This window comes from Nansenia antarctica (assembly GCF_963989245.1).
Source record: "Nansenia antarctica genome assembly, chromosome: 2".
NCBI classification, from domain to species: Eukaryota; Metazoa; Chordata; class Actinopteri; order Argentiniformes; family Microstomatidae; genus Nansenia; species Nansenia antarctica.
Window position 1 is genome coordinate 63,796,661 of NC_137675.1, and position 24,391 is coordinate 63,821,051.

Genomic DNA, 24,391 nt, shown 5'->3' on the forward strand with positions numbered 1-24,391 from the left:
TGATACCATACACTGACTGTTGGTCACTCTGGTTTGCTTCTGCCGTAGTAAGCATTTGAGGGTCTGTAAGCAAGGTGAGACCGGCTTTGAGCATGACTGGAGAGACAGGAATATGCTTATGGGGGGTGGGGTGTGTGTAAATCATTAGGGCTGACATACCGTAGTCTGAGGTATGAGCTGAGCTGAGCTTGAACTTAGAACCACACAGACTGCTGTAGGGGGTATCCGCTCTCTTCCTTTTCCCACCTGTTGTATGGTTCTGTCATGAAAACAAGTTATTTTAAACCCACCCTTCTGCCCCTGCAACTAAGTGAATTTCTATAGGCCACCTCTATCATCAGTACCTAATGTTGTTTACAGTTGCAGGTAAATCTGTTTTCCAGATTTGTCTGTTAGCACTCAGCTATATAACTTTATTGTAGATAAAGGTGAAATACATAAAGACCATTGAATGCTACAGGGCTATATTAATATGCTCCATGACAGTGCCATGGATACTTAAAAGTTTCTTCCCCTAAAGGGGGGAACTGTATGGGATCATAAGCTGAGTGTGGGAGCTGTCAACCCCTGCATCTCCAGAGCCACTAACTCATCAAGCCGGTTTCCTATTAAGCCGAATCCAACACTAAAAGGCATCTTCCGTGAAGATTTAGTGATTTAGTTCTGGAATCAGGAAACCTCTTTGATCAAGGCTATTGTTAGGGCCCATGACCCGCAATTCTCTTTAACAAAAACACTTGCATACACAAATGCAATGTCAGAGATCAGGGGAATACGTTTTGGGACTAGGCCTGCACACATCTCTTTAATAGTAAAAATCCAGGAAATCCCTACAGGGTCCAAATCTAGGAAATCCTCAACCCCCCCAGATTTTCTTAATGTAGTGTTGAGCATCCACACACTGTAATGACTACTTCTTCCTCAATCTCCCACACATGCACATTATACCAATCCTGTCCATACGGAGCAATCATGTATACAGACTCTGAGACTGACATTGACACACACCTTCTCACGATAATGGAAGGGCCTCAAATGACCTGTTAAAGCAAAGACAAGGAAATGTTCTTTCTGCATGAAGGTTCACTTTGGGACAATCATTCAACTGGACATTGGCCCTATTCTTCTGGACATTGGGCCTTTTCCTCTTTTTTAGACCTCTTATGTAAGTTACCCTTGCGGGACCTCTTTCCTAAAGAGTGTCTGCTTTGGCTGATGGCCCTGCCTTGCCCGCCACTCTGAACCAGTGGCTGCAGTCTCCTGCCATTGAGTTTCCTCATCCTGCCGTGAATAGATTGTGCTTTGACAGACACGCTCTGAGTGGAGTGGTCCCACAGGCTGGTCAAGTGAGCCTTTGTTTGCCTCTTCTGTTACATTCACAGCAAGTGCACTCAAAAAGGGCCATGGAAATGTACTGTTTATTTTCATGAAGCCTTTGAAGTAAGAGGCTTGAGATGTGTGCAACCACTTCTTGGTTTTCTTCTGTAAAGATTCCTGCTTACATAACGATAAACATCACAGCAATATCATCAGGAATGAGCACAGGTTTGGTAATAAACAAATGAAGAAAATAATTGGATGGGTGATAGGCTGCCATGGAAACGACCTCTACCCCTCTGAGGCTTAAAGGATTGACAGCTCAGATCTAATGTGATACCAGGGTGTCTGGTGGGGTACCGTTGCTGTCTCTCTTTTTAAAATTGCAGCACCACCCAATATCACATGCAAGAAAGAGGGAGAACAGAATGGAAAGAGAGGATCAATTGAGATCCATCAAGCAAGTTTAGACATGGAAAGGAGAGGGAGGTGAGAGAGGCAGAACACGTGAGATTGTTTCCTTTTATCTGGTGGATCAGACAGATCCAGTATCTCTCCCGTCTCTATCAGGTGCGTGGTTTCAGGAAGGACTAACTTAAGTGGAACCTGTTAGTGACGCAGAACATCAGAGGGCCTGAGTTTGATTGAGGACCTGATTGTCTCAATGGACCTTTTGAAGTATATTTGTATACTTCCTGCTTTCCCTGATAATATGGCCTTTATTTTCAGCCATGGGTGTGAGTCATGTGTGTGCAGTTATAACAGGCTTAAATAATAAACTCAATACACCTTTGTCAGAGTAACTGGCCAGTCACTTGTGTACACAGAAATACACTAAATTACGTGTATTTACTTTTTCTGAAAAGTTTGTGCAATTAAGAACACTAACACAAATGTACTTAAGAATAAAGCCTTTATTATGTTTTCCCACAGTTCAAGTTTGTCAGTTCCACCAAATGAAGTGGTGGCCAATAGAGTGAGTGAGAGGTAGAGCAACTGTTCCGTTCTTGCTGTGACCTGCCTATGCTCACTTTCAAACACAGATGGAATGGCTCCAAAGAAGGCCAACAAGAGAGAAGTCAAATCACAGCAGCTTCTTTGTAGCATTGCTAGCTTTCCCTTCTTATTCACAATCATAAATACTCCTCATTTAAGATTCACTGCCTTTGACAAGGAGCACACTAGTGTTCACCCATGTGTATTAGCCATGACAGGATTGGGTCTTAAGGTCACAGTCTTTAAACACTTTAATAGGGGAAAAGTGCCATCATCACTGCTCATGGCTTCCACACACATGGCAGGGGTCTTATGATCTTCATCCAAGATGGCGGGGGTGGGGAGTGGGCACTGGTTAGAAGGGACAGAGGAGATGGTTGACACCAAGTCCCAGCCCTCCAGGTCCCACATAGTAGCTGGTATACACACAGCTCTTAGCTCAGGGGAGTACAACCTGGGGGACACAGGGCTGCCTCCATGTAAAGCAAGGCATTGAACCTGAGAGGGGGCCACCGGCAGCACATCAATCCAAAACAGGAATACAGGAGACAGCGGGCTCTGTGTGTGTGTGTATGTATGTATGTATGTATATATGTATATATGTATGTATGTGTGTGTGTGTGTGTGTGTGTGTGTGTGTGTGTGAGAGAGAGAGAGAGTGAATATGAATGTGTGTGCTTGTGTGTGTGTGTGTATGCGCGCGCTTCACACTGCATTAAAACTAGCACTATATCAACCAACCAAGCTGGGCACATTGGTGCTTCCATAACACTCCATAGTGCCACGTTACATAGAAAAAAAAGTCCAAAATAGTATTTACATCTTAAACACATAAATTATTTCCCTAACATACTGTACGGGTAAGGCATGAGGCATGAGCCACTCTGCTAACATAAGTGCCTCAGGTGAAACACGATACTGACATGCTCCTGCACATGGAAAAGAAGTAAGCAAAAGGAAAAAAAAGGGTGAAAATGGGTCAAACAGCAGCCAAAAAAGTCCAGGAAACATGATAAGTGATAATAATTCATAATAACAATAATCTTCTAAAAGGCTCAGAGAGGACTGGGTGAAGTAGTACGTTTGAATAGTTTCCCCCATAACACCTCCATATAATATCTGAGATTGTATTGTTTACATGATTAGACCCAGTCTTACAGCATTCCAACGCTGGCAGGGGGGGGGGGGGATGACGACGACAGTGGGTTGGAGGGGGGGCAAGGCAAAGCGGGGCGCACTAGTAGGGCGGGAGTCAGCGTCTTTGAGCGCTCAAGGTCAGATGACATAGGATGCCTCACATTCCCGTACTGCGAAAGACACCAAGACATCTAGGAATGACTTGCAATTCTTCCTGCACAGGTCTCTTCAACCATTGACCTTTCCTTAAAAGCAGTCTGATTCGTCTGACCGCCCCCCGCCCCCACCCCCAGAGAGCCTCACTGAGCCCCGCCCTCTAACAGGTGCAGACCTGGAAGTGACTAATCACCACAGAGGTGAAATTAGGTCACCCCTCTTCACCTCATGACATGATTCTATGAGTAAGGCCACTCCCTTGCAATTCATACTTAATGCAAATATACAGTATAGAGAAACTGCATGAGAAAACAGATGCAAATATATCTTTCATTATACAAGAACATACACATATATTAACTGATTTTTGTTTGTGTAATTCAGAGTAATATGAACATACAGTATGTGTGACAAGAAATTACTTGCTGACATTGTCCATTCAGAAATCTCAGAGTGAGGAGTTCCATTGAGTTCAGTCTATAGAGCTAGAGACGTACACAGAGGAACTCAGGGGAGTGAAAGGTAGTGTGACCCATGGTGGATTATCCATCTCCAGTCTGGTGAACGATGAGCGATATCTGGAGTTCCAACTCTCTCTCCCGTGCCACTTCTGATGGGCTGTATTCAGTCTTTGGGACACCCCTTGTTGTGTGGGTCTGCAGAAGTAGTTTGAGTGTGTCACCGATCATTCCAGTGCGCTTCAAGGTAGGCCATTGGTGTGTTGGTGGAGAGGTCCCGCCTGCCCTGGTGGTGGGGGGGGGGGGGCAAGTCAGTCTGCGAGGATGACCTTGACAAAGCTGGCAACGTCTGTGTCTTTGGAGTCATGCAGGGTTAAAAAGGGATGTTCCTGTAAAAATGGGGAAAAAAGGATGTCAAAAATGGCAAAAAAAAAGACTAAGAATAAGAGATTATCTATCTAGAGATACCATGTAAACATTCATGGCACAAACACACATGCACACACATCTCATCATTTGGGTAAGTCTGTCCTCTTGTGGACGTATGTCAAATAGGAAAGAGAGTGAGAGCATAATTATGAGATCTTTGACAAACGAGTGGTGGTAGTGATAAATATATATATATATTTTTTTTAATGAATGCCATTTTCACACAGTTTTTCATTGCAATTTGCAAATGATGTATGTTTCAAGCATGATCTGAAACCTACCATTAGTTCTGTGTAGGCAGGTCTCTCATTGGGTTTCTTCCTTAAACTGCAAAGGTGAAAAAAATAATAATATCATTTTACAGCTAAATCAATCAATACTGGATATGTCTTACAATATATCACTCTGATACCACCTATATAATGAGCATCATTCATATCTCCAAAGTGACTTGTGCCTCATGTCTACATGAAGGGTGTGTAGGGCAGTGCCCCCTGGTGGTCTTAAGGTGCCATTGCTTCACAACGAGGTAGCAGAGGTTGCGGGGAAAGAGGCGCTCACCATTGGGAACTGAAGTCAACAAACTCAGGGGAGAAGCGATCTGCAGGCAGTTGTGGAGAGGGCTCGTCAACAACCTGCTTCAGTTGCTGGAAGGGGGTTCCCCACGAGTCATATGGGAACTTCAGAATGGCCAGCTCAATCTGGGGAGAGGATCAGACATTTACAGTCATTTATCAACAAGCGTGGGGAGAAACACATTGCTCAAGATCTATTAGCTACACTATTTTCTCCAAAAATAGAAAATAAATGTCTGCGATGGTGACTGTCTTACCATTGTAATGCCTAGACTCCAGATGTCTGATTTGACGCTGTAGCCTTTCTGGTTGAGATCAGGGTTTATCCTTTCAGGCTGGAGCAGAAGGAAGAATAACATCAATACACCTAGCAATTTAACAGTTAAGTAGTCCCAAAACTCTTCAGGTCAGAGGAAACCCTCTCCGAGCCACAGCACTGTCCCCCGTCCTTGCTCACCGCCATGTAGGGCTTGCAGCCTGCATCCATGGTCTTCGCCACTGAGTCCACCAGGTGACCACTGATGCCAAAGTCACACATCTTCACCTGGCCCTGGGTGTTGATCAGCACGTTGGAGGGCTTCACATCTGCAGAGAGGAGATATCTGATCAGCATGAAACGGTACCACTGAGCAAATGGGACAACAGACCAACAATGTAATGACAACATGAACTTGAATAACATCAAATGTGATATTAGCAAACATACAGATGTCTGCAAAGTTACGGGTCACTCTGCTCCTCTATTTACCTCTGTGTATCACTGACAGGTTGCTATGCAGATGCTCCAAAGCCTTGACAATCTGGAGAGAGAGAGAGAGAAAGACCAGGGCTAACTGTTGGACTAGAATGAATCGTCCAGTTCATCCAGTATGAATGGCAACATATGACGTAAATGGGCATGTGTATATAGCTAGTACGTAGTTGGTTCAATAAGCCAGCAGGAGGGAACTTACTGCTACAGTGATCTTCCCCAGGATGTCTTCAGGGATGGTCATACCCTTCTCTATGACCTGCTTGTAGAACTTATCCAGAGAAGTGTCCATCAACTCCATGCAGATCCACACATCACCCTGGCAACACAAAGAGGCCCATCAAAACGGGTAAAGACAAAAGGAAGAGAAGGCATTTCATAGACCACTACAGGAGTAGTAAACCTTGTAATGAGATGATCTGTGATCATATGTGAAATGATCTCAGATTTTATTGTGACAGCAATGTAATGGGATAAGGATGTGATACCCACCTCTCTGAAGAGAGCGCCGTAGAAGGTGACAGTGAAGAAGCAGTCCACTGTCCTCATGGAGATGTCCAGGTCCATCAGTAGCCTCTTCTGCTCCAGGGTGTTGACTGTGGCCCGGATCCTCTGGAGAAGGATGCACACAGACTAAACTATCAGACCAAGTTGTAGCACACTGCACCGGGCACCGCACGGCAAACTCCAGAGTACCTCTCAATGTGTGACCAAAATACTATGATACGAGTGGCTACAATAGGTTCAGGGTGCACACACGTGGCAGTACGTTTCCAACACTACAGATGCCGTTCACATATCTACCTCATGATTGAGTGATCAAAATAATGCATTCATTCAAGTTCATTGTTGATTTGAGAACAAAACCCATATCTGTGGCGAACCATCACTATTCAAACCCAGCAGCATTGTTTTGAGGATCCCAGCCAGGTAACCTGAGCACCGACCTACCTTCACAGCCATGATAAGGCCACTGGGCACATGTCTCATCTTGTCCACAACCCCGTACGCTCCTCTCCCCAGCTCTCCAATCTGTTCCAAGTCATCTGCCTTCACCACAAAGTTCTGGCCAGAACACAAAAAGAGAGAGAGAGAGTGTGTGGAGGGAAATCAAGTCAGTAAACTCCATGCTTAGCAAATACATTCAGGGACAGCTGAGAAAGTCCATCCATATTGATCATAGCTCCATTCTCTACCTTTTCTCCGATAGTAACACAAGCTTTGGAGTCCAAGTCTCGAGGAGGCCTGGGAAGAGAGATTGAAGGCTTACAACAACCATACAGCAATACGCGTTCATATCAATATTCAAAAGTTAATGTAACTGTCATTGTTGGTACCATAAGTTGCACTCGGCATTAACAAGGATGCTTTGGAGGAACACATGGAGAAAATGGTTGGTAAACTGAGGCAATTCAGATAATGAAATATGCATAGCTATGGCCAAAATGCCACTCTACTGCCACCCTGTTGTATGCATGTGCAACTGCCTCTGCCATGACGGTAATTGCTCTCTCCCTGCCAGTTAAAATAATTAGAAGAACAAAAAGCCTTACGCTGCTGCTGCAGGCGGGGGCTGCTCAAACACCTGAGCTGAGAGCTTGAGGCCTGGGTTCTTCTTCTTCCCTGGGAAAAAAAGAGGCATTGGGTTATTTCAGTCGTCCTGTTCTGTTCAGTCATTCTTCACTTTGTCTCAACTATTCAGAGCGACTTCCAAAGAAGCCGTTCTTCTGAGAATGCTGGCCTTGATTTTGGTTCGGTTTCCACAGTTACCCTGACTGTACGCACACAACATAATGTGTTATCTAACAGGACATTGTTCAACAATCGAGAGAAGGTGAGTGACTGACTACCTTAAAACCAGCATGATGACTCATACAAACAAACAGAGAGAGAGAGAACACACACACACACAACAAATTACCTCATTCATTATTCTTCTGTTTTTCCAAAGACACTTATGCAAGCACTGCCCTTAATTTACTATTGTAATATAACACTTTTGAATTGTTATGACAATCGGAATCCTCTATGGTAATAGATCAGACAATAGACTAACATGTTAGCACCTGCTGTAGGCCACTACACCATGACGCTTGCCCTTGAGACTTCCCAGTCTGGGCAGCACACGCACTGTAGTTGAGTCATAACCACGCTTAACCAGAAAGCACTTGGGGGGGGTTTCCTATGACAATAGGGCCATGCTGCAGGCCTGACACAGCCACTCCAACCTCATGACCAGCTGGGTCACAGTCATCCAAATGGTTGTGCTTGACTGTCCTTCCCATGGACATACCTGACTGGGACATACTTGTCCCGCTTACATGGGCCAATATGTAGGAAAATTAGCACTTCAAGGACTTGGCAAGATCTATTAGCTAGGAGGGTCATGAATAAATTCAAACAAAGCTTCCTTATCGTTTAATGCTCCAGGCACAGCTGCAAAGCACTGGAGCATCAAACAGCCAGCAAACAGTAATATTCTTTAATGCAATGCAGTGCATCTCCAAGTGAAGCATTTGGGAATGCATTATGCTCCATAGTAGCCTGATCTTTGCTCCACACTCAGCCTAGGCAGTAGAGCCTCTGGATTGATAGTTCTGCATAGTTCTTCAAACACCCTGCGTACTAGTGTGGCAGCATGGTAGGGAAAGACTGACTTGTGCCATTTGCTCACACATACACCAAAATAGATTGTGTATTTCTTCTGCGCAAACTAAAACATGAGCTTTCAAGACCTTCTTGAAGGCTTGTACAAACAAAACTAGAGTAGCAGAGCAAGAACCATATAACACTTCAGTACAGAGAAAAAAATAGATTGCATATCTAAAACACATGGCAGGAAAGTGTCTAATGCACTTTCATATGATCTCTGAAACAAAAAATTCAGTTACATTCAGTGATGTTTCCACAAGGTGGAAGTTTCATCTAGGCCTAAGCATTGTGAATCAATAACATTTTCTGCAGTTAGACCTAGTGCAGAACTGCCATCTTGAACAGAGGCCTTGCATGTCATTCCATGTTCTGTTTAAATGAGGGCTTAGCAAATAGCATGGGAGATACTGCTCCCTTCTCCGGGAGTCAGGGCTGGGGCAGGTGTAGCCCCATCTGATGCTTCTGACAGGGTAGGAGATGACTCATTGCTAAACAAGATGCATCCTTTCTGAACAGCTGTCAGGAAGACCCTTTGGGAAGTATTATGTCATTGAGCCAAGCTTTTCTCTGGCTTTCTGTGGAAGACCAGGCCCTGCCTTATAGAAATCCCTTTTCAAACCCTATCCTTTCTCAAACGCTAAGCCTTATGATCTTGTCTGTCCCTTTTTGAGTAGACCATATGCACACATATAGTGGTCCCTACATGTAAGCATTGACAGTAATCTGTGTACATCAGTCAGGGCTGTGGTCTATGCTCACCAAGAGACAGGTGATTCAGTGCCTTCTGGAAAAAAAATACCCACCAGGCTTTAAAAGTAGACAGATGCTCTGGTGTCAGTACACTTATAAGGGCTTCGATAGGCTATATGAAGATGAATACTCTGAATTCTTGGACGGAGCATGGGATCAAAGTGTGAATAGCTGGGTCACGAGTCACCGTGGCTTCACAGGCACTGGACATGTTTACTGGCAATGAGGAGTCCACCATGTTTTTTCCACACAAATCTCAATGTTAAAACAATCTCAAATCTGTGGCATGTTGTCTACCTGCCTCAGCAACAGGCCGACCTACTTGAATTCAACAAGTGCATTGCAAAGCATTTAGCTATACTCCACCTCAATATCATAAGGCAAAATTAAACTAATTCAAGTGATCAAGAAAAGCTCCAACACCATGGCAAAACTAGGGATTAGACTAGCATTTGATCAAAAGCAAGCTGCATGTTGTTGCTCCTGAAAGACAGGCCATCAGCTCTAATTATATCAGCATAGCAAACCAGTGTATCAGCTTATGCACAGGCAGACAGCTTACAGACTGAACTGTCAGCAAAGAACGTCTGCACCACTCATTGGGAGGTACAAGTCTAAACATGCATGTTAGGCCTAGGGCTTTGATGGCCTGCATAACATACAGTCAAGCCCTCTCAAACAATGTGTTCTCTGACCATGGTAACGCTAGTATGATTGTTTAATAGCACGCAATGAACTCGAAATGTAAATTGACATCATCACGCCTGCCTTCTATGTCTGACGTAGGGAGGACCTTGATTTTCCACCAGGTGTGTGTTTTATTCAACATTGCCTGTTGCTACACATTACACAACAGATGCACGAGGCCAAGTGTGTGATAGGTCGTACGTTTACGGGCATTGCTTTTGAGAGGATATGTGACATATTGCCCTTCACGTTGATATCCCAAATGGGATAAATAAATACATGTTTTACAATAATGCATTGGTGGAAACCTGAACACGTTTCTATTACTGGGCATTGCACGTATGAGAGGAAAACCCAATCAGCAAGATCCAGCACATGCAATGAGTCATGTTTTCCAAAGAGACAAAACAATCACGAGCCAGGGCCGCCGACCCCATTGTTATGTGCTATCTATCACACAAAAAGAGGCGACATCTAGCTAACGTTATAGCCAGCAACCGATGGATTTACAGCTAGCTACGCAGTTGTCATTTTTGTCAAGTTGAACGCTAACATGCAACAGTTGCTGCCTGACGAAAAGGCATCGTTCGATTTGATCCAGGAGTTAACAGGAGAAAGAACCATGGCCATGGGGGGGAATCCGCAAAATGTGGGAATTCCAGGTTCGGGGAATGCCTTGGGCACAGTGCAACACACAACTTCGAGCTAACGTTGATAGGCTGACTACATCGCCTTGCTAGGTAGCTAGCTAACTTTGCATAAGAACATATCTAAGCAGAAAACGCAACCGTGTTTTTTGTATCAAGTAAGCTACAGCTTCAATAATAAGTAACATGCAATTGCTGACGCAAACCCTCATGCAATGCATTCTGCAAGATTATTCTCTTGGGTGGGAAAAACAGGAGAAAATTCTTACCTCCTTTAGAAAGAGACATTTCCCCTTAGCTTTGATGAGGGGGAGGGGAAGCACAAAGACTTTAGCCTTTTTTCCTCCCTCCCTCCCTGCATCTACCCCGCTCAGGATCTGCGGTGGCGGCGGCGTGTCCTGCAACTATCTACAATGAAAGATGAATGTTCATGCACACTGCGTGCTTTTGTCTTCGTTGTGCAGGACTTCGTATCGAAAAGTTAAACAAACGAATGCACAGCTTTAAATACAACGTCCTGGGTTACTTTCACTCTGTAAAATAGAAAAACGTTGCACTTTCAGGATGGCCAAAGTCTGACAGCTGAAGGCTCGAGAACGCCTGTGTGGCGTCAAAGACCGTATCCCTGGTGGCGTGCACTTCGACCCACGTCTTTCCGGTCCGGTGTATACGGACTTATGGGACATGTAGTATCTGATGTCATTTTCAACATGTGTGATAATAAAAGTTTATGGATAATACCAGAGATAATAATACCCAATACCATATCAGATATTCTGTATGATACATCTAATTCAGTAGGTGACACGTTCTGGGTTAACCTAATCTTGGAACCCAGAATCTCATTTGATTTAGTAAGATTGTTTGATGTGTGAAATAGATGATGTGGTCATCCATTTCACCTGAATGTAACCTGATGTCAAACTTTATATAAAGTAATTCACAATTGTCTTCCACATTGTGTTTGTAGAAATACAAATGGAAATTGTTTACATAGTTGAAGTGGGTAAACAGAACAACAATAGACTGTTGGGTAAAATATATCGAGATTTTATTGAGAATGGGAAGAGGAAATAGGGAGTTTGTTCCTTGTACAAATAACAGTAATATTTTAAATAACTTACAGCATAACTGAGGCCAAAAGAAACATACTTCTATTTATATGAGCATGAGGCCAACACTGTTATCTACAGTATAGTCTAAAATTACAAACACAACCCTCTTAGCTATAGCTCCAATTAGCAAAATTGAAATGTAATACAAACAATAGATCTCTAAAATACAGTGCAAGCTACTGTAAAGTAATGGGTTGCATACATAATGTACTAGTATTTGTGTACGTCTGCATGTCATAGAATCTATTAGATGGTGATGGTAAAAAAATAAAAAAAAATCTGTCCTGGGGTTGCGGTAGCACCAATAAAGTCAGATGAAATCAATATCAAACTGAGATTGTATACTAACAATTATTATACCTATACTACAAAAGTGAAATCATTAAAAAATTCACTTTCCTTCTAATAAGAGAAAACCATGGAAACTCACATGTTTTAACATAAAAAAAGAAGCGTCACAAAAAATACAGTAGAACAGTCAGTAATATTAGCATGCAAGTTATATAGGGAAAAAAACAATGTGTGCTTACTTTTCTTATCTGAAACTCTCCAGTGCTGAGCCATCTAACAGCTATTACAGTAGAGAATCCAGTGGTTACACCTGGCATTAAACATAGCTTAAACAGTTGGAACACAAACATAAGCATAATTGCCAAAACAATCCTTTACTAATGTTGAATAGAGAAACCAGGCCAATAAACAGTGTTTGGAATAGTGATGTGTGTGTGTGTGTGTGTGTGTGTGTGTGTGTGGCTACGTGGGCTAGGGAGGGATGGAGGACACTTATCAGAGAGGATGGTTACTAAGGCGACAACTTATTGCCCTTATTTCCTGGCGACAATGAGGGTATGATAGAGCGGCTTCACCACGATGTGCAGTAAGAGGGAGCTGTCGCAGAGGTACTCTGATGCTCTACGCTGAAGGTCGGCATCCACCAGGAAATCACCGGCCTCCTCTGTGCTCTGATGGAAGTTGTAGACGTGGCGCACAACGAATTTCCCCTGCTGCCGTGCCACCACAATCACCGTCTTCTGGAAGCTCACACCTGCAAAATCTGGGCTGGAGGTGGCGGGGGTGACAATGATACGTGGACGGCCTCCGTCGGTGCGCGTCGGCTGCATGGCGCTGTGCTCGGTATATGTGGATCGCACGCTGAGTGGGAGCCAGCGAGGGGAGAACAGGGCATTCCAGGTCACCCTCTTACTGTAATCATGACCGCTGGGACCCAGCTGGGTCTGGAAGCTGAAGCTGCGGTCGTCCCGGGTGGGGTTGTTGATCACCCAGGGGGAGCCCCAGGACGGAGACAGGTAGTTGCGTGGCGTGAAGATGCTGCAGTTGACGTCAAAGTACTTGGCCAGCTGGATGGGCGAGGCGGCGTGGAACTGGAAGGCCAGGAAGAGGAGGTCGCGGATAGACTCATAGTACATCAGCATGAGGGCCGATTGCTTCTGCAGGCGGAAGAGGTCCTGCGGAGGAATCATGCCGTAGCGCACGGCTCGCAGAGCGTTCTCCACTGTCAGGCTCGCTGGATGGTTCTGGCCGATCCAAGCCTCCAGGGCCTCGTAGAGATCCAGCTCGCTGACAACAATGAGGTCGGAGCGCTGCAAGAGGGACAGCAGCAGGTCGTCACTGATGGAGCCCCACTCTCCGCTCTGCAGCACAGAGGACAGGTTCCAGGACAGGTACTGCAGGCAGCTGTCCCTCAGGGTCACGTCCCCGATCTGCATGGCATACTGGTACCAGCTCACCACGTGACCCGTGGGGGAGTCACTTGACAGGTGCTGGCTCATGTACTGGGTCAGGCCCTGCTGGAGGGTCCACACATGGTACTTGCTGGCCAGTTTATGCAGAGGGATGGCCTGGTCCAGCCGCACTGAGATGTCACCACAGTACAGATACCTGCAGAGAGAAGAAAAGGCTTGGTTGGTCATCGGAGCAGGGAAGGGAAGAGCATATACTGTATGTTAACCACACACACACACACACACACACACGCACACTCAGATGCTTCTGTATACTGTACCTGCCACTCATATCTGGTGTGATTTTTCACAAGGTCTGGCTATCATTTTCATTACGACTTTCTAATGTTATAGTGAACATGGAAACGTACACAGTACCATGTCCCAATTCCCTCTCTCAACCTCCTGTGCTCTTCTCACCTGATGAACTTGTCAAAGACAGCAGAGCAGTCATTGGTCTCCCTCAGGACCAGGGTGCTGGTATTACGTCTGAGCAGCATCTCCTCAAAGACCTCGCTCTGCAGGGAGAGCACCAGGGTGTGGGCCTGGATCATCTTCACCTCGTCCGTGTAGATGGTCTGCACCCTGAGGGCCACGTCGCTGCCGTTCCCCTGGGCCAGCAGAGCCTCCATGCGCTGCACCAGTGACATGGAGTGGTTCAGCATGGTGGCGCCATTCTCCAGCTGCTCTTGCTTCAGCGCCGCTGTGGGAGGGGAATACAAGGATCTCTTTAGACCAGGAGAGGCACTGGTTATCAACTCCGTATCGTTCAGCGTAATCCCTTGGTGTAGCTGAGTCACTACACATTTTGTCATTGAATATTAAAGCCTTCCTTCAGTGACCTTTGACTTAGTCGTCTGATGCATAATCAACACGAGACCTTCTCAGATAAATGTCACATCTCCAGACTAGAGCCACCTTGATTTACCTCCTGTCCTGCCGTAGCTTACAATCATAGACATAGAACACTGTTCTATCCTCTACGCTTACAATACTGAGACTCCAAGTCCTATCCAGGCAATTGACATGGTTTCCTAAAACCTTAACGCCCTGACGTCCCTGTCAACCCCATTGATACGGGTCAACTGATGGGACTGACAATTAATTATAAGCTCCACCATTTATCGGTTATGACAAGCCATTCATACAGGCCCTTTCCAGTCTTGGCACACTGCCGATTCAAAGGCTAATTAAGAGCAGCAATGACAGCCTCAGAGACAGCCTCAGAGACAGTCTCAGAGTTCCACTGCAGTTCAGAAGTCACTGGCCAGGCTGCTAATGAGAAAATCCTACCCCAGTGGAATGGCTAAAGGTCAGTGTAGAGCACACAGTACACTACGAATCGAAGTCAGTGCTGCATTGTATAAGCACTGGACATAAAACCGTCTAAAACAGTCATTTCAACGATTTTTTTATTTGTTAATACTTAAAACAAAACCTAAATACTTAATTATCCCCTGCCATAAATTCAGCTGATCTTGATATATCATAGTTTCATAGTTTCAGCCAACTAGTTTTAGCCAGGTGGCAGACACACAAAAAAGTGAAGATGGTGTTTAAAAATGATCTGTGTGTTTTCAGCAATGACTATGGATTGCTCCTTGCTGCATTGCCAGTGTTGAAGAACCTAAGCCTAAGAGGTTTACTATTAAATAGATAAATAATTTATGTACCTGTACATTGGATGTGTACTCTAGAACCAGCTGCCTGTGCCTGTTACTGTGGGTTTAATGAGGCACAGGGGGAGGACGTCTGAGTCCCCGTGTCATGCCACCTCTCGGTCTTCATATCAGTATTGTAATCACACACCTTCACTTCAATGACTTCTAATCATTAACCGTCCTGCATCTTGGTGCAGCTGAGCTTGGGGGCCATCGACAAATGACTTGTCATGAGTTCCTTGCTTTACATTCACCCAGTTCTATATTTGCAAATGTGTCTTGACAAATTGGAAGCACATCATGGTAAATGTGAAATGTAATTGTAACAAGGTTTACAGTGTTTCCCCTAGGTTTGCTGCCTTGGGGGGGTGGCATGGACCGTGGCATGGACCCTCCCCCCCCAGGGGGTAAGACCCTGCGACATACCAGCGTCATGTCCAGGGGGTGTACTAACTTGTACATTAAGCCGCCTCACGCTACGGAAACAGGAGATAGGCTCCTGCCCTATGGGCCGTTATGCAGGCTACTTACTTATGTGGTCTTGACTACCTGTCCACTTTCTCACCTGGTTCTTGCTCTCTCTCTCTGGTGCACCATCCTGCTCTCTCTCCTTCTCTCCCTCTCTATCCTCCTCTCTCCCTCTTTTGCAGTCAACCAAAAGGCAAACATAACAACCAGAGTATTTATAATCTAATAAGAGGTATAAATTGATCCATATCAATTTATAACATAATTATAATTGAATATTGGATTGCTGTGGGCAATGCAGTCAGATAATGTCATTTTGACTTTACTCTCTCACCTGAAAAAAAAGCGTATGTCCAACTATAAAAACAGACATTTCCAATGCTTCAATCCACTGTCCATGTACTGCACCGCTGGACTGGCCATACAATCTACCCGCCCGCTGGCAGGTGGGCCGCGACAGTTTTGGGCCGGTCGGGCTGCCCCCCCCCCCCAAAAAAAAATCTAATAAAAAAATGTTATATATATATATAAAACTAGCGCGGCCGACCCCAAACTAGCGCTGAATCAAGCGACGGCCCCCGTTTATACTAACACATGGGCTGGCCCAATCACATGCTGGGGGCTAGGCCTACTACAGATACAGCAGCCATGTCTCCTCACCGTGGAGTACGTCAACAGGTGTTTTTTATTGGTTTTTATAAAAACACAACACCATGTATACATTCAATCAATAAACAGACAAACAATCAGACATTTAAGATTCAACAACAACCAACAGTACGTCAACAGTGAGTGAGTACACTGGTTCACACTTGCATTGCTTCCTGTCCATGTCACTTATATTCAACAGACTGCCAGCATGTTAATCGGCGGTGTCGGACCGACTGTGTTGGGCCGGTCTGAGCCACATGGCAGGGCCTAATTTTTGTCCCAGTCCAGCCTGGCCTGATGTACTGTAAATATGCCATTATGGTATTACCATAAAGCCCAACTCTAGCAGAATAAGAATGATTGTATATCTACTTTAAGTAAAATAATAAAGTGCATCCAGTTAGCTCTTTGGCTGGCATGTGCAGCAGACTGGCTCATCTCATCACCTCTGAGCTAGCCAGCTAGCGTGCTAGTTCTTTGACACGATTTTACACTTTCTAGTCACAATAATAACGACCAATTTGAATCAACTTGCTCTGTTAGAACACTCAGCAATTATATTTGCTAACGTTTCAACTTGCTTACTTTGTGCAGACATCTCCCCCTGCAAAAACTCTCTCCCGTCGCGCGCGCAAAATCTTATACGCGAGTGTGCCATCTTCAATCTTGTTTACGCGAGTGTGTACAGCGGGAAGTGAAGTGTGGAGATATCGGCCCGGCTATATGAAGTGTGGAGAGATAGGTCTGGCTATGCGAAGTGTGGAGAGATATAGGTCCGACTATGCGGGCGGACTAATCATTTTTATTATCCTATTAACTGGCTGTGTTGCGCCTGGCACAAAAACCCACATTTTCGACCCCTGAATTTACCGTGATCCAATAAATATTAAGACTAGGGGTGGGCATCAATGATCGACGATCGATAATTGATCGATAAGGATCTTGGTCGATCACAAAATATTTTGCTCGATAATCGTTAAGAAATTTGATTTTTTTTATTTTGTATATATATAATAATAATAATAATAATGGAAATTAGTTTGTCCACGTTATGTGTGAGAAATGAACTTTGCATTTGCCTTCGCATTGAATTTCGCAACGCAGTTGCGCCTGAACTGCGACCCAACTAAACTAACTAAACTAACTAAACTAACTAAACTGACTGGTGGAAATTAAACGAAAGAAGGTTTCCTCGTTGGCCAAATTAGCGCGGACCCGAAACCTCGGTGCCCTCGGTGCGAGTGTTTTCTGCGGCTGGCCTAACTGTCACCAGGGTGACATGGATTGGGCCTAAAATGACTGGAACTCTGTTTTGGATTTGAATATCACATGCTGGGGGCTAGGCCTACTACAGATACAGCAGCCATGTCTCCTCACCGTGGAGTACGTCAACAGGTGTTTTTTATTGGTTTTTATAAAAACACAACACCATGTATACATTCAATCAATAAACAGACAAACAATCAGACATTTAAGATTCAACAACAACCAACAGTACGTCAACAGTGAGTGAGTACACTGGTTCACACTTGCATTGCTTCCTGTCCATGTCACTTATATTCAACAGACTGCCAGCATGTTAATCGGCGGTGTCGGACCGACTGTGTTGGGCCGGTCTGAGCCACATGGCAGGGCCTAATTTTTGTCCCAGTCCAGCCTGGCCTGATGTACTGTAAATATGCCATTATGGTATTACCATAAAGCCCAACTCTAGCAGAATAAGAATGATTGTATATCTACTTTAAGTAAAATAATAAAGTGCATCCAGTTAGCTCTTTGGCTGGCATGTGCAGCAGACTGGCTCATCTCATCACCTCTGAGCTAGCCAGCTAGCGTGCTAGTTCTTTGACACGATTTTACACTTTCTAGTCACAATAATAACGACCAATTTGAATCAACTTGCTCTGTTAGAACACTCAGCAATTATATTTGCTAACGTTTCAACTTGCTTACTTTGTGCAGACATCTCCCCCTGCAAAAACTCTCTCCCGTCGCGCGCGCAAAATCTTATACGCGAGTGTGCCATCTTCAATCTTGTTTACGCGAGTGTGTACAGCGGGAAGTGAAGTGTGGAGATATCGGCCCGGCTATATGAAGTGTGGAGAGATAGGTCTGGCTATGCGAAGTGTGGAGAGATATAGGTCCGACTATGCGGGCGGACTAATCATTTTTATTATCCTATTAACTGGCTGTGTTGCGCCTGGCACAAAAACCCACATTTTCGACCCCTGAATTTACCGTGATCCAATAAATATTAAGACTAGGGGTGGGCATCAATGATCGACGATCGATAATTGATCGATAAGGATCTTGGTCGATCACAAAATATTTTGCTCGATAATCGTTAAGAAATTGGATTTTTTTAATTTTGTATATATATAATAATAATAATAATAATGGAAATTAGTTTGTCCACGTTATGTGTGAGAAATGAACTTTGCATTTGCCTTCGCATTGAATTTCGCAACGCAGTTGCGCCTGAACTGCGACCCAACTAAACTAACTAAACTAACTAAACTAACTAAACTAACTAAACTGACTGGTGGAAATTAAACGAAAGAAGGTTTCCTCGTTGGCCAAATTAGCGCGGACCCGAAACCTCGGTGCCCTCGGTGCGAGTGTTTTCTGCGGCTGGCCTAACTGTCACCAGGGTGACATGGATTGGGCCTAAAATGACTGGAACTCTGTTTTGGATTTGAATACACCACCACACACAAAGATTAGCCTACCAAGACAGAGGTTCCCATCAATGTAACATAGGCACTGTCAAACATTTTGCCCCTGAATGAGAAGAGAGATGATGTAGAGGAAGAGAGGATGGTAATCAAGTCTAATGGAAATACATAGGCCTACTGTAGAAAATATCCGTTATTGTCTTGAAGATGTATCGAGAAGACTAAGACTTTTAATATGTTATTTGGTTGTCCCTAGGGATCACAAAAACACTTGAATGATTACTAATGCAATTTCCCCTGGGTTAAACCACAGATTGACTGGACTATAATGTTACAAACGAGCCCATGGGCTTGCCACTCGCCAGATTCGGGTTGGGTGCATTTAAAAAAAGCGGATATTTTAGCTTGCTTGTCAGATGTTTGGTGTCTACGTCCGTAATAATTCCTCTTTCTTGGGGAGGCAAGGCAATGGTAGGGGAAACACTGGTTTATCTGTTCAGTCTATTTTGAAGTACACTTTCATTCAAATGAATTTAGGGAATTTGGTTGGTAAAAAAAAGCACTCATTGAACAGAATCTGAATTGAATTGTTTTCATGTAGAGAAATTGACAGTTAACTGACAGTTATGAATAAAGCATTATGAATTGTCTCCTTTGTTCAAACTCAGAAGGGCTGAATACACTAAATAAAACATCCCTAAAATCTGCTTGTGCTGCGTACCGTATGTGAGGAGTTGAGTAAGCATTAAATTCATATGAGGGAGGAAGATGAAATGGTATAAAATCATACTTCATACCTAGATGCATTAACAACATGTGATTACGTTTAAATCAATTGATGTCCCCTCTTCAACTGCACTGATCTATTTAAAGCCAGAGGAAGAAACCTTTTCTCCAGACAGCATAATCGATTCTCACCTATAGACAGTAACACTGTGCTCTCTGTCCAAACAGCACACAGACAGATGAGCAGTGCATGGGAGAGGGGGAACCCACTGCCCCAGGGTGGATAAGAGCAATACACATACAGAGTAATGTGCCCTACAACCACTCTGATGGGCAGTGTGGTGGAAAACTGCTCCTAAAACAGTGTTACTACTGCTTTCCTTTCTTAGGGATATCATGTAGCACACAGTTTAATCAACGGATGCACTAGTCAGTAGAAAGTGGCAGAGCAAGTCCAACAGACCAACTAAACAGTTGACAGCTATGCAGTATGTCCCCTTACCTCCTCCGACTGTGATGGTTTGGAAGCAGAGCATCACCATCAGGGTGCCCAGATAGACCTGGGCAGAGATTCCTCCTTCATAAGCCATAACTGGTCATTTATTCTTTCTCTCTATTCTCTCTTTGTTTCTGCTGTCCCGTTCTCTCTCTCTCTCTCTCTCTCTCTCTCTCTCTCTCTCTCTCTCTCTCTCTCTCTCTCTCTCTCTCTCTCTCTCTCCGTCTTCTCCTTGCGGTGTCTTGTCTTTGCTGTGTGTGTGTATATATGTGTGTGTGTGTGTGTGTGTGTGTGTGTGTGTCTGTGCTAGAGGTGGGTTGCCCCTGGTGTGGTGCCCCGACTCCCTGTCCCGCACTGTTTATGTAGGACACCGGCCTTTCCCTGGCGCATCTCGCAGCCTTGCGGACTCCATTGATTGGTGGAATCTGGCAGGGCCGTTGCCATGACGACGGCTTTGATTTTGAATTTCTCCCTTTCCAATGTTACATGGAATCGATCTGTGGCACGGGGCCCAGTTAGGGAATCTGTTTTAGAGAGGTTCAGTTAGGGAATCAGTTTGAGAGAGAGGGGGTAGAGGTGGTGGCTAAAAATGATTTGGGGTGAATAGGAATCTATATGATTCAGTGGCAGACTACTGTACAGGAGCATTTTGTTTCTGGTTTTAGAGAAAGACTACGGTATGTCAAATATGTGTCAAATCATTACTGAATTAACTAATTAGTTTGCCCCAGAGTTGTCGGGAACCAACTATAATCAATCTTAAAATAAAATCCTTTTACAGCATGCCTCTCATTCTAAATGCCTCTTAATCTTAGTAATTGAAAGACATATGCACTGTCATTAGAGCAATGCCCATAGTAAAAAGAATGTTTTGTAATGCATTTCAAGAAAAAAGAAAATTGCACACTGCAATTCATGGTAGATCTTTACCAGCACCAGGTCCCCAATAATCAGGTCATCATAGTCATGTGTGCGCGTGTGTGTATACGCGTATGTGTGTGTGTGTGTGTGTGTGTGTGTGTGTGTGTGTGTGTGCGTTTGTGTGTGTATGCCACTGTGCTTTGCAGCTGAGTGCTTAACGAATATGCGTGATCCACAATGCCACAGGATCAGCTGGGCATGGCTGCTGCAGATGGCGACCATGATCATTTCCATTAGGGGACACTAGAATCAATACTACACACACTGTCTACTCTGAGATGGGAGGGGGTAAAACCCATTAAAAGACTCTCCCTCAACTCTACTGACACGTTACAGCCGATAGCTGGTGCAGCATACACAAACCATGACATTGGTACACAAGGACTGTGTGGCCATGACCTAAAGATCAAAGGAAGAGTGCTAGATTGACCCTTTATCTGCCACACCGTTGTGATATCGACCCATCCGTCAGGGGTTTGGCCAGTCAATAGCCAGATCGTTGTTAAGATCTCTTAGGGAGAGATGAGCTCAAGTGAGCCAGATCCCCAACTGAGATGGAAACAAATAAGAAAGCATCTAAAGCTAAATTAGACTTCAGTCTAGACAAAGCAGCTCTAATGAGTAACAACAACCTTAATATGAAATAAAACCAGATATTGTTTTGTCTTATGTTCAATGTAATCCTCTGAGGCTACCATAAAACAAACAAGGTAAATATATCATTTGAGAGAGAACTGGGTTGCAGAGGAACCGTGATGGATGGTAAGCATGCAAGTCCACTGTTGTCCTGGGAGATTCACACCTCAGCTACTGCTATGAATAGCCTGACAGAGCTGGGCTGAGATGCTGTAATGAGACCTGATACAGGAGAACAGCAAGCAAGCTACAGGACCACGTCTCAGGGAGAAGACTGTGGGCCTTACCTGCCTCCCAATGGACAGTTAGACTCACGCTATACATGAGAGGTGATTGTATGTGATCCAAGGCTCAGTTCACTGTGATGTAAATACATAGACATCACAATAATCTGTCCCTTAGGTGACCTCAGATACAGTATAATGTGTTAGCTTACAGGGAAATCGATGTACTTGATTGCCTCTCCTCCTCTCTGAGTCCATATTGTGATGGGTTACAAGAAAAATATCAATCAATTGTCAAGTTTAACAATGAAGGAGGGGGTAGAATGGGAGAGGAAAAACACTTTAGTCCCACTCAGTTGGACTCTATAACTCTCTATGAACTATTGATGTCCTTCAGAACCTCCTCATCAAGGTCATACTGCCCTCTTTATTGGGGGCAGAGATGGCTAAGAATGAGCTGACAGGGGGGGTCAGATTGGCAAGCTGCCAAATCTTTAAAAGCACCCCTGGGGAGGACATCCATTGACGGATCAATGAGCCATAGGGGGGCCTTTCCTGCCCCACCACAGTCTGTTTAACAGCCATGTTTAGCACAGAATAAATGCCAATGCAAAGATAATCAGCGACATATCAGTGGTGTTGAACCATAAGGGGTCGACCATCTTTTTGGGTACATTTATTACCTTGAAAACATCACACCAGGGAAGGCCAAACAAATGAATTTTGTATTTTGGATATATTTAGATGCATCTTTACATGAAGTGGCTCCTGTACCTGTGTAGTAACCCTTAAAGTATTGTAATTTGTTCCGTAACTGCATATATAGTAGCCTAATAGAGTTGTGTTTTTATTATTATTATTATTACATGTGCAATAAGGAACCTGTTGTATTCCACCAAACCTACAAAGCCCCATTGCTGTGCAATGACAAATCAATTAAGTCATATTCCGAAGAAAGCTATTAGACAGCTGCAATCAGTCCAAAATGCAGCAGAGAGAGTTTTAACCAAAACAAGCAGACGAGCTCATATAACTCCTATTTTAGAAACTCTACACTGGCTTCCCTAAGTTCAGAATAGATTTCAAGATCCTTCTGCTTGTCTATAAAGCTCTCACTGGCATAGTACCAGAATATCTGAAAGACCTTTTGCTAGCATATCAGCCCAATAGAGCGCTCAGGTCTTCTGACGCTGGCTTTCTCTGTGTACCACATGTACAAAAGAAGAGATTTGGTGAGGCTGCATTCTCATTTTATGCACCCAGATTGTGGAATGCACTGCCAGTTTACATTAGGGATGCAACCTCAGCAAATATGTTCAAGTCAAGACTAAAAACCCATCTTTTTAATATTGCCTTTAAATGAAAGAATAATTAAATTATGATTATATAAAGATTGGAGCACTTTGAGCTGCAACGTTAGCAGGAAAAGCGCTATACAAATAAAAGTTATTATTATTACATGTTTTACACAGGTTTGGGGCAACAAACTAAAGCGAGATCAACATTCTGTCTACTGTCTAACATTCAAATAAAGCCAGTTCATTGATCTATACAACAAAAATGGTAATATGTAATTAAACTGATGATGTGATAGTGTTCCAACCAAAAATACTGTATAGAACATATACCATGAATACATATAGTACTTTGTTCAATCTCTATGGTTAGGGTTACACAAAGCATTATTTGGACACACACACACACACACACACACACACACACACACACACAGACACACACAGAGACACACACACACACACACACACACACACACACACACACACACACACACACACACACACACACACACACACATATATATATTTTGATACACAATAAAACATTGTAATTAAGCAGTGTTAAGCAGGGTTTTCCAACTAAATGGTATCAAATAAGATTACAAATCAACAACCTATATATTCTGTTTTCTAGAGGTCATACACAGACAGTATGAGAGAGTCTGTACTTTAACATAACAGTGCCAGATCAATATTATAACTCTATAGGAGTGACTCAATAACTCTTATCAAACGGTTCCTAATTGAAATACCCTTTAGTGGATCAATACCTACTGTATGGTCCATTGTGTTATGTAGGCTAATTTTATTTGATACCGTTTAGTTGAAAAACTAACACTGCTTAATTACTCTCAATACTCAAACGTAGGTGCATACTGTATGTGCAGACTCATAACAAGGGATATTATGAGACATTTGCTTGGAGAGAGTTGGAAGAAAAAAGGTCAATTACATGGCCAGGAGGCAAGCCTGGGTTTTCAAAGAAACCAAAAGAGAGATATTATGATTATGTCATGGACCATATTATTCCTGACCATTCTGGCCGTAGTGACCGTTCAAGTCTTGTATCAATATGATCCACCAGGTGGCTCTGCAAACTAAGTTTATGGGTTCACCATATTTTGCTAATGCAATTGAGTATTTCCTACCTAAATCGTTATTACAAAGGAGAGAAATACTACAGAATCTCAATAGTCTCTCCTTTCCACTGTCATCATTTAATC

General features: G+C 43.8%; 2 protein-coding genes across 2 annotated transcripts; both read right to left on the reverse strand.

Moving 5' to 3' along the window:
- Positions 1 to 2,222: 2,222 nt before the first annotated feature.
- Positions 2,223 to 11,142, reverse strand: LOC308152010 (dual specificity mitogen-activated protein kinase kinase 6). The gene is made up of 12 exons (XM_080524913.1): positions 10,825 to 11,142; positions 7,373 to 7,442; positions 7,016 to 7,064; positions 6,771 to 6,884; positions 6,312 to 6,431; positions 6,022 to 6,138; positions 5,817 to 5,868; positions 5,526 to 5,653; positions 5,326 to 5,403; positions 5,055 to 5,194; positions 4,775 to 4,820; positions 2,223 to 4,453 (listed from the first exon to the last, which is right to left on the reverse strand). The coding sequence occupies exons 1-12, from the start codon at positions 10,841 to 10,843 to the stop codon at positions 4,376 to 4,378; spliced, it is 1,011 nt and encodes a 336-aa protein (XP_080381039.1). The 5' UTR covers positions 10,844 to 11,142; the 3' UTR covers positions 2,223 to 4,375.
- A 1,352-nt stretch (positions 11,143 to 12,494) lies between these two features.
- On the reverse strand, positions 12,495 to 20,183 carry btbd17b (BTB (POZ) domain containing 17b; the record flags this gene model as incomplete). Its single annotated transcript, XM_080524151.1, has 3 exons — positions 12,495 to 13,569; positions 13,833 to 14,115; positions 20,096 to 20,183. The coding sequence occupies 3 exons, from the start codon at positions 20,181 to 20,183 to the stop codon at positions 12,495 to 12,497; spliced, it is 1,446 nt and encodes a 481-aa protein (XP_080380277.1).
- Between the last annotated feature and the right edge of the window lie 4,208 nt (positions 20,184 to 24,391).

Excerpts from the sequence above, each read along its gene's own strand:
- LOC308152010 (XM_080524913.1), bottom strand. Across the intron at positions 7,065-7,372 it reads CCCCCGCCTGCAGCAGCAGC|GCCTCCTCGAGACTTGGACT; the intron begins GTAAGGCTTTTT and ends CTCTCTTCCCAG. Across the intron at positions 4,821-5,054 it reads GTTGACTTCAGTTCCCAATG|TTTAAGGAAGAAACCCAATG; the intron begins GTGAGCGCCTCT and ends TCACCTTTGCAG.